The sequence below is a fragment of the Panthera onca genome, chromosome B1, assembly GCF_046562875.1.
Source record: "Panthera onca isolate mPanOnc1 chromosome B1, mPanOnc1 haplotype 2, whole genome shotgun sequence".
Lineage (NCBI taxonomy): Eukaryota > Metazoa > Chordata > Mammalia > Carnivora > Felidae > Panthera > Panthera onca.
In genome coordinates, this window is record NC_138342.1 from 69514279 (window position 1) to 69526300 (window position 12022).

The 12022-nt window shown below is 36.3% G+C and overlaps 1 protein-coding gene across 10 annotated transcripts in view; it reads right to left on the reverse strand.

Annotated features, from left to right (window-relative positions):
* Nucleotides 1–12022, reverse strand: part of WDFY3 (WD repeat and FYVE domain containing 3) — a 278494-nt gene that overhangs the window by 164426 nt on the left and 102046 nt on the right. For 8 of the 10 annotated variants that reach the window (XM_078445957.2, XM_078445959.2, XM_078445953.2 and 5 more), the window contains 2 exons: nt 10525–10648; nt 2537–2590 (listed from right to left, as the gene is read on the reverse strand). In XM_078445957.2, the coding sequence (XP_078302083.1) occupies nt 2537–2590; nt 10525–10648 (178 nt within the window). The remainder of the gene's footprint in view (nt 1–2536; nt 2591–10524; nt 10649–12022) is intronic. The other 2 variants (XM_078445958.2, XM_078445961.2) reach the window with 1 other exon arrangement.

The following is a 12022-nucleotide window of genomic DNA, read 5'->3' on the forward strand; positions in this document are numbered from 1 at the left end:
TACAAGACTTACATACAATGCTGGGCTGGGCATATTTTATCTCTATATACTTCCATTTGAAAGAATATTTTAATAGGAAAAAATTTTTAAATAGCTTACTTTTACTAAGTCTTAACTGTATAACAAACACTGTTTTAAGTATTTGAAGATTTAACTTATTCAATCTTTACAAGAACCTTATGAGTTATTTTCTAGTATTATACCCCTTATAACAATACAAATTGAGAAATGGGGAGGATGAGTAATTTGCCTAGAGCCACACAGCTAGTCAGTGACAGAACTTTCATTCAAATCTAAGCTGTCTAGCCTATAAGAGATAAAGACAGTGATAAAAAAAAAAAAAAATTCTGAAAAACGGAAGCCAACAGAAGCCTGGCTTATTTCTAGTATTTCAATATCTTAAAAGTGTTGAAATTATTGTATTCACATTTTCACTGATTTGTAGCCTCTCCTCCCTCTCTAGAAAATAAACACCATGAGAGCAGACTCCTGGTCCACCTCACTCACTGCCAGACCCTAGTGTAAGGCACGTCACTGGCACTAAGTGGGTGCTCCATACACATCCGTTAAACAAGTGAATAAATCAACCCAGGGAGATCAAAGAAGGACAGTCTCAACTTGTTAGGAACATCAAGAGTGCCTGAATTACTATGGATAAGAGAGATTCCTGGACGTTTTGAAAAGGGGAGTAATAATATGAAGAAAGCAATGCTTAAGGCTGGTTAAACTGGGAAGCTCTCATTGGAGATGGAGCAAAACAAATAAAAGAATACCACTGAGAAACATTCTTTGGCAACTGTGGTTTGAGATCACTGGTAAAAATTGATCTGCAAATTTTTCTTGCAAACCTGTAATGGACCAATTTGTTATGTAACATAAGCCCTTCTTCCTTGCTAGGAATTAAACGCTCCTGTAAGGAAGACAACTCCTTTCTAGTGAGTAAAATTGTCAAAGGCTGACATGCTATGCTTTCATTTCCATGGCAGCTTTGGTGTCAAACTGTGTATTTCCAATTTTTTAACTCAACATACTAAAAATCTACTTGCAGTCTTCAAATGGATTATTCCACAGTGAAATCAATGTAACAAAATTCTATTTCATAACAACAACAATAACAACAATAACAACAACAACAAAACACGAACTGGTCAATACCACCTATGCTTCTGAAAGAAGGCAAAAAGAAAACAGATGGTGGAGAACTAAACTGACTTCAAGAGACAAAATTACCTTCCTGGTACAAAAGCTAGTGAGCTATAGATAAGACACGTTTTGGGTGAATCTGAATACCACCCATGTTTTTTAACGTAACACTATTAATGTTAAAAGAAAATTGGACAAAGATATATTTTCTGCTATTCGATAAGTTGTCAGTTATAAACAATGAATGCTAATACTTATTTTAAGAACCGAAACACCAAAAATGTACTCTTGGCTTGCAACAGCTCTATTTGAGTAATAGTGGGCATTTGTGGTTTCTCTTGTTTCGGTTGACAACAAATATAAGGTATTCCTCAAGATAAGAAAGGACAAATAATAGATTTTTAAAAAACCCCTCAATGTTCAATGGATTGCTGAGCTGATTAAATAAGTGAAAAAGATCAAGACAGTGTAATTATTAATAGTATCTAACAACTTTACCAACTTAATAATAACAACTACTCTTTTTTGAGAGGTATGTGGAGAAGATCTCAATGACAAAAGATCTTTACATAACAAATGTATTCATAAGAACAATTTTACTCTCACCTACTTATTTCAGTATGTTGCCATTCAAAACACTTTAATGGGATCTCCTACTTTGTATTTAAATGAGTCAAGAAGCTCATTGAGAAAGCATTTAACATCAAGGGCTATCTTTAAAAAATTATATATACTAGAAAGTAATTTTAAACTAAATCTACGTAAATTATAGAGTTTCTTAAAACTTTGAAAGAAAAACAGTTCTAGTTAAAAAAAAAAGATACTGCATTAGGATCTTTTAATTTTGCTCATATTTAACAAATACAAATTTAAATGATTTAAGGTTATAAGAGTTAATGAAAGGAACATATTAACCCATCTTGAGAGTTGCCAATCATTTGATTCAAGCTTTAGCTTTCACACTGCATTTCAATACATATAGTTAACTGAAAAATACAGAAATGGAGTTAGTAGAGCTCATTATTAGATTAAGTAAGACTAGAAGGTAGACAATTTTAAAAGAAATTTAAATAGAGAATATAAGTGATTTCAGTCAGACAATATTCAGAACAATCAGAATGCAAAACTTGTTAACAGTAAGTGCGATTCAATTTTTCTTTTGCATTTAAAGCACATTTTCAAACTTATGCAACAGGATGATAATGTGAGACATGTTAACAGTATTATTACATTTTTTTCATTAATGAAGAAACCAAGCCCTATAAACTCCTTCCCATCCCCAAAAAACTTCCAAAAGTTAGTCAGAAAAACAGTATTAGAACTCATAGATAGCTTCCATGCTTTTTTTTTTTTTCATTTGATGATAGATAACCACACCTGGCAATGAAATTACCTGAGGGTGTTGTGGCTGTGAAATCCTTGGAGGACAGCGGGACACACTGTTTTTCTGTTTAAAAAAAGAGGCCGGGTTGTCTACTTGGGGATTTACTACAGTATACTAATCCCGCCACAAGATGCTGTATAAAACATCAATTGTGGCCAGCATTAACCAGCTTCTCCCATCACCAGGACGCTGCCCATAGGAGATCACACCACTGTATTTAACAGCGGCACCTATCATGCAACAACGTCATTAAAAATAACCTGAAAATACTATTTTTAGATGGGTGGAGATTTTTTGCTTCAGTGACTTAAAGTGACCAAGTGCCCTTAGACCTAAGCAGATTGCATAGCTGCACTTAACAAATAACTACAATAGGAAAAATCTTTAGGGGTGCCTGAGTGGCTCAGTCAGTTGAGCATCTGTCTCCTGATTTTGGCTCAGATCATGATCCCAGGGTTGTGGGATCTAGTCCTGGGTTAGGCTCGCACTGAGCATGGAGCATGGGGCCAGCTTAAGATTCTCTCTCCCCCTCCCTCTGCCCTTCCCCCACACGCACACACTTTCTCTCTCCCTCAAAAAAAAAAAAAAAAAAAAAAAAAAAAAGTAAAATAAATTAAAAAAAAATCTTAGGCTATACACTGTACCTGATATGGCCACAAAATTATAAATTTTCTCAAATTAGTTGAAAGTCATTACATATTTTTAACAAAAGCCACATGGAGGCAACAACCAAGAGAGAATTACATTATGGGAGACAGAAAACTAGAACTGTCAAGATGCCCTAATGTATTACACATCAGTCTATGCATCCATTTTGCATACTTCCATTTTTACTAACTTCTGATGGACAGATTCAAACAATAGAAATTGCAGATTAGCGTATCTTCCTACTGACATACCTGCAATCCATGTTCAAAGTGATCTGATAAAACGACTTGCTACATGAGTGGTAATTAGGTAACAAATAAAATAAAAAGTATTTCACACCAAATTCAGAGGAGTCTTAAAAAAAAATAATCTTGCCATGATGCACAACAAATACAGACAACTTTCAAATGAATAACAGAGGGCTCATTTTGCCTGTCTTTTTTTTTTTGGAGAAAAATTATGTGCATATAAATTATTGCAAAATTACTTTCAATGATAACTTTCTTGAAATAAAAGGTTATGTAAGGTATCAAAAGTAGCCAAACTTATAGACACAAAAAACAGAAAGATGCCAAGGGCTGGGAGAAGGAGGGGATGGGGAATTACTGTTCAGGGAGTATAAAGTTATAGTTACATAAGATAAAAAAGTTCAAGAGAGCTCCTGTACAACATTGTGCTTAAAGCAGACTGTGTTATGCACTTAAAAATTTGTTAGGAGGGTAGATCTCATATATTTTTTTACTGCAATAAAAATCAATCAGAAAATAAGAATGGGATATATAAAAGTTAAGATGATTCAGAATGTACCTAGATAAAAATGTGATTTTTTTTCCTAGAAAAAATCAAAAGATCAAAAAAATCTCCACAAAATCCCCATTTTTGATAATGACACTGACTGAAAGAAACTTCCAACACTCAAGACTATAAATAAAAGAACAAGGATTCCCACAGCCAGGGTTCTTTAAGACTGAAGAAGGAGATACTCCAAAACAATGCTTTTCTCTCTTACACATCAGTTAAGTCTGGCTTTTCTAACACTACTCCAATTCTCAATGCATTTAAAAAAGTAAATAACCAAACAGAAATCCTATATCAAAAATCAGTAAAATATTATTGAGCATCTCATCTGTAACAAGGAGTCTTCTAGGTGATACAGGGCTGAACACAAGAGACAATAAAATTAAATAAATAAACAAGTTACTTTCAGATGACAAACTTCTAGAGGAAGTACTTAAGATGACTGAATAAATGCTGGTATGGGGAGAGGATAAAGGATCTGGGAAAGGGTGATCAGGAAAGGTTTCTTTTGTGGAAGTAAAATCTACAAAAATTGAATTGAATCTCAATGCAGTGGATTCTGAAGTTAATACATTTCAAAAGTTTAAAACTAAAAATTATATGGAATTACATGATCTGGAAAAATAGATCTTAAAAATATCTGGAAAATAAGAAGTCATCAATGGAGGAGGAGTGCAGGGGGCTCTACCTATGTTTGCAACTTCCTGTAAGTCTATAATTATTTCAAAATAAAAAGTTTAAAAACACCTTATGTAACTATTACTATATTTAACAATGATACACCTTGTACTCCATTTAAGATACTTTTCATTATGTTGAATACACTGAATCATTACAGGATTTAGGAAAAGAAATCTCCAGTGCAGAAAAGCGTTTTTCTATAAACATGCAGATTAGGTATTTAAAAAGACAGCAACAGAAAAGCGACCATAGTTACACTTTGGGGAATATTTTATTCTAATCTAGGGATATTACTCAAGTAAGAAAATGCAATGACAAGAGTCAGTACAGAACAGAACAATTTCCCTTCATGTTACCTGTTTAAAATAGCTAAGAATGCATAAAACACACAAATCTTATATTTAAGACCAACTTCTCACTTCTACAGGAACAACTGAAATCAGGAAAGATAAAAAGGATGCAGTCCCACCGTGGGTGGAGAAGGGAGAAGACAGGGGTGGGAGGTGACCTTAAGCTATCTTACCACCTTTGACTGGACTTGCTTCCAAGACTGCAAGTATAATTAAAATTATCTCACTTTAAAATCTACACAGCAATTAATACAATCCACTATGTCTGAATAAGAGATTTAGTCTCTCAATCTAAAAATATTTTAATGGCTGTTGCTCCAAAGACCCCACAACAGGCTCCAGTTAAAGATGGAAGGTTGTGCACCTGCATTTATCTCTGCTCTCTCCCAAAGCCCCACTGCTGTGGACTGAATTGTGCTCCCTTCTGCTCCAAATTCCTGTGTTGAAGCACTAACTCCGAATATGCTGGTATCAGAGACGGAGCCTTTGGGAGAGAATTAGGGTCACACGCAGTCATGACGGTAGAGTTCTCTTGATGAGGTTAATGCCCTTATAAGAAGACACACCAGAGCTCTCTTTCTCCAGATGAGGCCACATTGAGAAGGTGCCATTTGCAGTCAGGAAGAGAGATCTCACCAGAAACCAATCATGCTGGCACTCTGATCTTAGACTTTCAGTCCCCAGAACTGTGAAGGAATATTTCTGTTATTTAAGTCACTGGTCTATGGTGCTTTGTTATGGCAGCTTGAGCAGATTAATACACCCACTAAAATGGTTATAAAAGGATTTTTCAAAAAGCCTAAACCCATAAGGACAAAGAGAATAGGAAAGATGAAAGCAACATTTTGGATACTAAAATAGCAGAGGGGTTAGTGGTAACTGACTTAGCAAACTCTAGAATCTTAAAGCAAGTGCAGGGAAAATGGAAAAGCAACTAAACTACAACAGAGCCCCAAGAGACTCAGGAACTGGTGACACCAGGTAGCTTTGGAAGCAGAGGTAAACATGGGGGAGTGTACATAGAAGGCTTGTGAAAGTTTGTTAAAGACCAGTGAGACCTCCAGATCCTACTATGTGGGCACCAGACTGGAGGTTTGTTCACTAGAAAGAGTGAGGGAGCATGTTGAGGGCTGGGGCAGGGGTGAGGCCACCACACCAGGCACAGCTGCAGGCTCAGAGAGATCAAATAGAAGCTTACACACTGAATGCTAAGGGTCCTCAGACCTTTCCCCTACTTGGCTTCTAGAATGCCGAGAGGCAGACATGTATCTTCCAAGTACAAACTGGACATTCCTCACTGGGGACTCTGCCTAGCTCGGGGGAGAAAGACAAGAGAACAACCTAGCAAGATCACACTGGCCCACAGTTTCAAGCCCCACCCATAACTGCAGAGCTACCCAGCAGCTTTCTATGGCTCCATTCTTACACAGGAGCAGATGGCCCAGGAAGTTCTCTAACCTAAAAGACAGACAAAAGCAAATTAACAAAAAAGGCAACCTGAAAGAAACAGAACTAAAAAGAGAATATATGAAAGAATAGCCATCAATATAAAAAGAAACTCTTAGGAATTAAAATTATAATGTCACACACACACACACACACACACCCCAAAAACCTCCATAGAAGGGATGGATGGAACTTTCTTAGCAAGTAGAGTCAAAAACCAAAAATATGAATAAAAGAAAATAAAATGAGAAGGACAGTCCTAGGGGTACATCTGACTAAAAAAGAAAGCTGAGTGGAGGATATTATTACACAAACAATTCATGAAACTTTCCCAAAATTAAAGGATATGAATTCCCAGACTGCAAAGTCCAATGAGTACTCAGCATAATGTATAAGAGTATCTGCTCCAAGGCATGTTATCATGACATTTTGGAATAGGAGGGCCAAAGAAAGGATCCTAAATGAGCTTTTATATATATATATATATATATATATATATATATATATATATACACACACACACACACACACACACATATATATATATATGTATATATGTATATATATAAAAGCAGGTCACAGAAAGAATCAAGAATCCAGTTAGCTTCAGATTTCTCAATAGCAGCGTAGGAGTCTAGAATATGAAGGAGAAATTATTTTTAAATTCTGAACATAAAATGATTTCCAACCTAGAATCTGATACCCACTGAAAGGGGGACACGATAAATGTAATGCAAGCTGCAAGATTTTGCAAAATGACCCTGAGAGTTCACCTCGGGCTGCCTGGAGAAGGATCCAGCTAAGACATCCCCTCCTATGTCCCCAAGGGAGTTGCTAGACCTAACTCAACTTCCCATGACACTGGTAGCTTCCGCTCTCTTGGAGGAGGGCCTATAACTTCCCCTGGGCCCCAAAGTCTCCTGGGGCTAATCAGCTAGCATCTGCAAACAACTGCTATACAATCTAACAGATATTCAAATCCAGTACTCAAACAGCCTAAATCATAAGCAGTTTGTGTATTTCTTCACTCATAAGATTGCATTTGTGCTTGTACTTTAGAAATCCAGGGCCATCAGGGATCTTCCAAGCACTTTTTTTTTTTTTTTAATGTTTGTTTATTTTGAGAGAGAGAGACAGAGCATGAGCAGGGGAGGGACAGAGAGAGAGGGAGACACAGAATCCGAAGCAGGCTCCAGGCTCTGAGCTGTCAGCACAGAGCCCGACGCGGGGTGTGACATCATGACCTGAACCGAAGTTGGATGCTCAACCAACTAAGCCACCCAGGCGCCCCTCCCAAGCACTATTCTGTGACATAATGCAGGTGGCAGACTTGCTCCTTCTTTTCTCTTGCTGACCCCTGATTTTATAAATTTCCCCTTTCAGCAATAAAGCTATGTGATGTGTTGTTCTAAGCCCCAGTAACCTGAAAGGTTGTCAGTCTAAAGACATCACCTTTCTTGGTAAACACAAAGGAAAGCATCTTACATAGGAATAGTCAAAAATTTTTTTCACTCACGGGAACTTTAAAAAACAAAACAAAAACAAACACATATACACACATAAAACCCCAAACCAAAGATAACTCCCCTGCACTTTTCTTAGGGAGCTGCTGGGAAAGATGCCTTTATTAAGGCAAATTTTTGTTAACACAATTTTTTGTTAAAAATGAGAAAGTTAGTTTGAGAAAAAAAAGATGCCAGGAGATTCAGGAAACAGAGGCTCCATCCCAAAGAAGTAGAAAGGCATCCCAGATGACGTGAGTGGAAACGTATGAAGGGCAGCTATGAGGCTGGCCTAGAGAGAAACTACCATGGGTTAAAGCAAGCCAGAAAGTTCTGGAAGAGCTATTTGCAAAAAAAGACGAAACTGACAGATTACCTGATGCTTTCAATCATATTGAGGGGAGATATAGAAAAACATTTAGAAATAGGGGATACATGTGTGATGAAAATTCAGAAAACTAGCAAAAAAAAAAAAAAAAAAAAAAAAAAAAAAAAAGAAAGGCAATTATTAACTTAGATGGAGATGGGAGGGAAGTTTTTAAGAAAAGAAACCACAGCGTACCATACGGCTCATCTTAAAATAGTGTTTTCAGTCTATACAAGATAATATTGATGTAATCAAATTATGACAGAACAATATTGGAGGGGTGGGTTTAGGAAGCAGGTAGGTACAGGTAGTGGTAGGGAGCTTAAGAGAGTGAAAGCCTTATTTTCTTTTGTGGGAAATCAAGATGGTATCTAAATGTGAAAAAACAAGGGCTCATACTGTAAATGTACATTATTTAGAGACACAACAGGTAAATGTCAAAAAAAAATTAAAATAGCTGAAAAGTGACTGAGAAATGGAGTTGAACAAGGACAGTGGAAGGGAGATCCTGTTTTCAGTAAACCTTTTAACTATCTGACCCTTAAAATTATGTGTCTGGGGGGGCCTGCGTGGCTCAGTGAGTTAACCCTCCGACTTCATTTCGGATAGGCCACGATCTCACAGTTCATGAGATCGAGGCCTGTATTAGGCTCCTCACTATCCACAAGGAGCCCACTTAGGATTCTCTTTCCCTCTCTCTCTGCTCCTCCCCCACTCGTGCTCTCTCTCCCTCTCTCTCCCAAAAATAAATAAACTTTAAAAAAACCAAAAACTATGTGCCTATATAATAGGCACATTATTTTTATTACTATAATAATATTTATTTTATTATATTTATATATATATTATAATATATATAATATATATATAATAAATATAATTATATTTATTATACATATTATTATTATTTTAATAAAAATAAATTTAAAAATAAGATTAAAGGGGTGCCTGGGTGGCTCAGTTGGTTGAGCATTTGACTCTCAATTTCTAGGTCATGATCTCATAGTTTCATGGGTTAGAGCCTCATGTCGGGCTCTGCACTGACCACGCAGAACCTGCTTGGGATTCTCTTTCTGTCTGTCCCTCCCCTGCTCGCACACTCTCAGTCTCTCTCAAAATAAATAAACTTAAAAAAAAAAAGATTATATAACAGAAACATTACTGTTACTGTTGGAAAAATAGTAATTTGATGGGCTGAAAAGATAAATGATTGTTCAAGGGGACATTATAAACAGAATTTAAATTAATTTATCAGTCTAATATAATGCTTTAATAAGAAAGCTATCACTCAACCATTACAAAACCAAAATAACAAAATAAAATATTCTTGACAAACAAAATCAAGATAAAAATCGGTCGCACATATTGCTAATTTAAAAAATGACTAATGGTAAATAACATCAAGAAAGTGTATTTTAATCATGAATAAAGGGATGTTACTCTCTGAAGTTTGAAATTACCTAATCATGAATAAGAATACTTATTCAGGCAGCATTCATAAAAAAGTTTACTGTATGTGTAGATCACAGGTTATAAAGGCCCAAAACAGTTTATGGTCTACTAGGAAGATAAAGACACACACACAAACACTCGTGGTGTTGAGAAACCAAGAGTAGCTCCAAACAGAAAGTTTTTTCTTTGATTAAGGGAGTCAAAGACATTCCATCAGAGAAGTATGATTTAATCCAAACTTCAAGGATGTAGACATACTGGGATGGGGGATGATTCTCACTTCTGGGTGAAGCATCATAAGAAAAGGATAAAAGTAAGAACACAGATATGTTTGGGACTATAAGCAGCTCGGTTTGGCTGATATATAGAAAAGAAAACAAGAAATAAAAAAGGCAGACTAAAAAAAAAAAAAAAAAAAAAAAAAAATACATATGGCCAGATCCTGGGTTTGCCTTGAATGTCACCGTAGGAATTTGGATTTTGGTCAGAAGGAAACAGTATTGTTGGGGGAACGGGGGTGGTAGGTCCAAGGACAATGGCCTTGAGTACAAATGCTCCACTTGGGATATGTTGAACCAATCAAAGCAGAGAGTGACTATGAGAATGGGAACAGGGACAGGGGATTAAATTCCACATGGGGTGGGGAAGGAAACTCACGTGGATAAAACTGGGTCAATTTTCTGTTTAATTTTAATAGCACTTTTTTACCAAACTGCCCATTCAAATAGCTTTTGCTGGTTTCAGTAAAAATACCTGTGGATTTGTTTGATGCTCTCCTTCGAATTTCTGTCACCATCAGTCGTGAGACTTGGGTTGTGAACTGCAGAAGGTCAGAAAATTTTTCTGTCATCGTATTTGGCGGAGCATTTCCAAAAACCTGGGATGAAAAAAATAACAATTTTACTGAAGCATTGTAAACTTTTGTCTTTCATTCTGTGCATTTCTAAGTGGGAATGACTTGAAAAATCAAGTCAAAAAAGTATTCTTACACAGCTACTTTGAATAATATGTTTAAAATACAGCTCTTTCAATAAATTACACCTAGCCACATTTCTTAGTATATATTATGTAATCTACTGAATAATTAAATACATGAAATCTTAAAAAGCCAAAAGTAGTTATCTATAAAATGTGAATCAATCTTACTGATAAACTTTAGAAAGCATAATGTTTCTCTGGGGAGATCTAAATTAAAAATTTAGAGAAAAATGGCAAGGTTCTTTGATGGGGTACCTAGCACATATCAGATGGTGAAAAGCAGGGATTTATCTACGGCTAAGTCCTAAGCTGAATACAGAATTCACTAAATTCATGTTATATATAGCTCAGAATTTCTAAATTCTAACCACAACAATTCCCAAAAGAAGATGGTTAGGAAAAAGACTAGAATAAAGAAAATGAATAATAAGGTCATGATATACACTTAATGAAATACATGAACTTTGGAATAAATAATTCTTAAAGATAAACCAGTGTGGGTTCAGCAAAGAGAACAAGAAAATGAGACCTGGATTGATGATAATAGGAAAAGAAATGGTATTATAATGGCGATATAACTGGATGTATCCTGAAATATTGTTTTAAAAAATGTTCTTTGGGGCGCCTGGGTGGCTTGGTCGGTTAAGCGTCCGACTTCGGCTCAGGTCATGATCTCACGGTCCATGAGTTCGAGCCCCGCATCGGGCTCTGTGCTGACCGCTCAGAGCCTGGAGCCTGTTTCAGATTCTGTGTCTCCCTCTCTCTCTGCCCCTCCCCTGTTCATGCTCTGTCTCTCTCTGTCTCAAAAATAAATAAACGTTAAAAAAAATGTTCTTTATAGCTAAAAGAAAATCCTGTCTTCTAAAACTATTATAATAGCTCTTCATTATAATACTAATCACAGTATTTTTTATTCTTAGCTGGTCAAATGTCACTACAAAGGGAGGGAACATATCTTATTCATCTTTGTATTTTACCTTGCCTTAATTTACAGGGATGTTCCCTAAATATGTATGTTCATTATGCTGTCCCCCACCTCCACACACAACAAATTCCAGAGAACATTTAAGTAGCATTGAAGGACACACAAACTATAACATAAGAACATAAACTAAAAGTAAGAAAGAGGGGCGCCTGGGTGGCCCAGTCGGTTAAGCATCTGACTTCGGCCAGGTCACGATCTCATGGTTCAGGAGTTCAAGCCCTACACTGGGCTCTGTGTGGACAGCTCAGAGCCTGGAGTCTGCTTCAGATTCTGTGTCTCCCTCTCAGT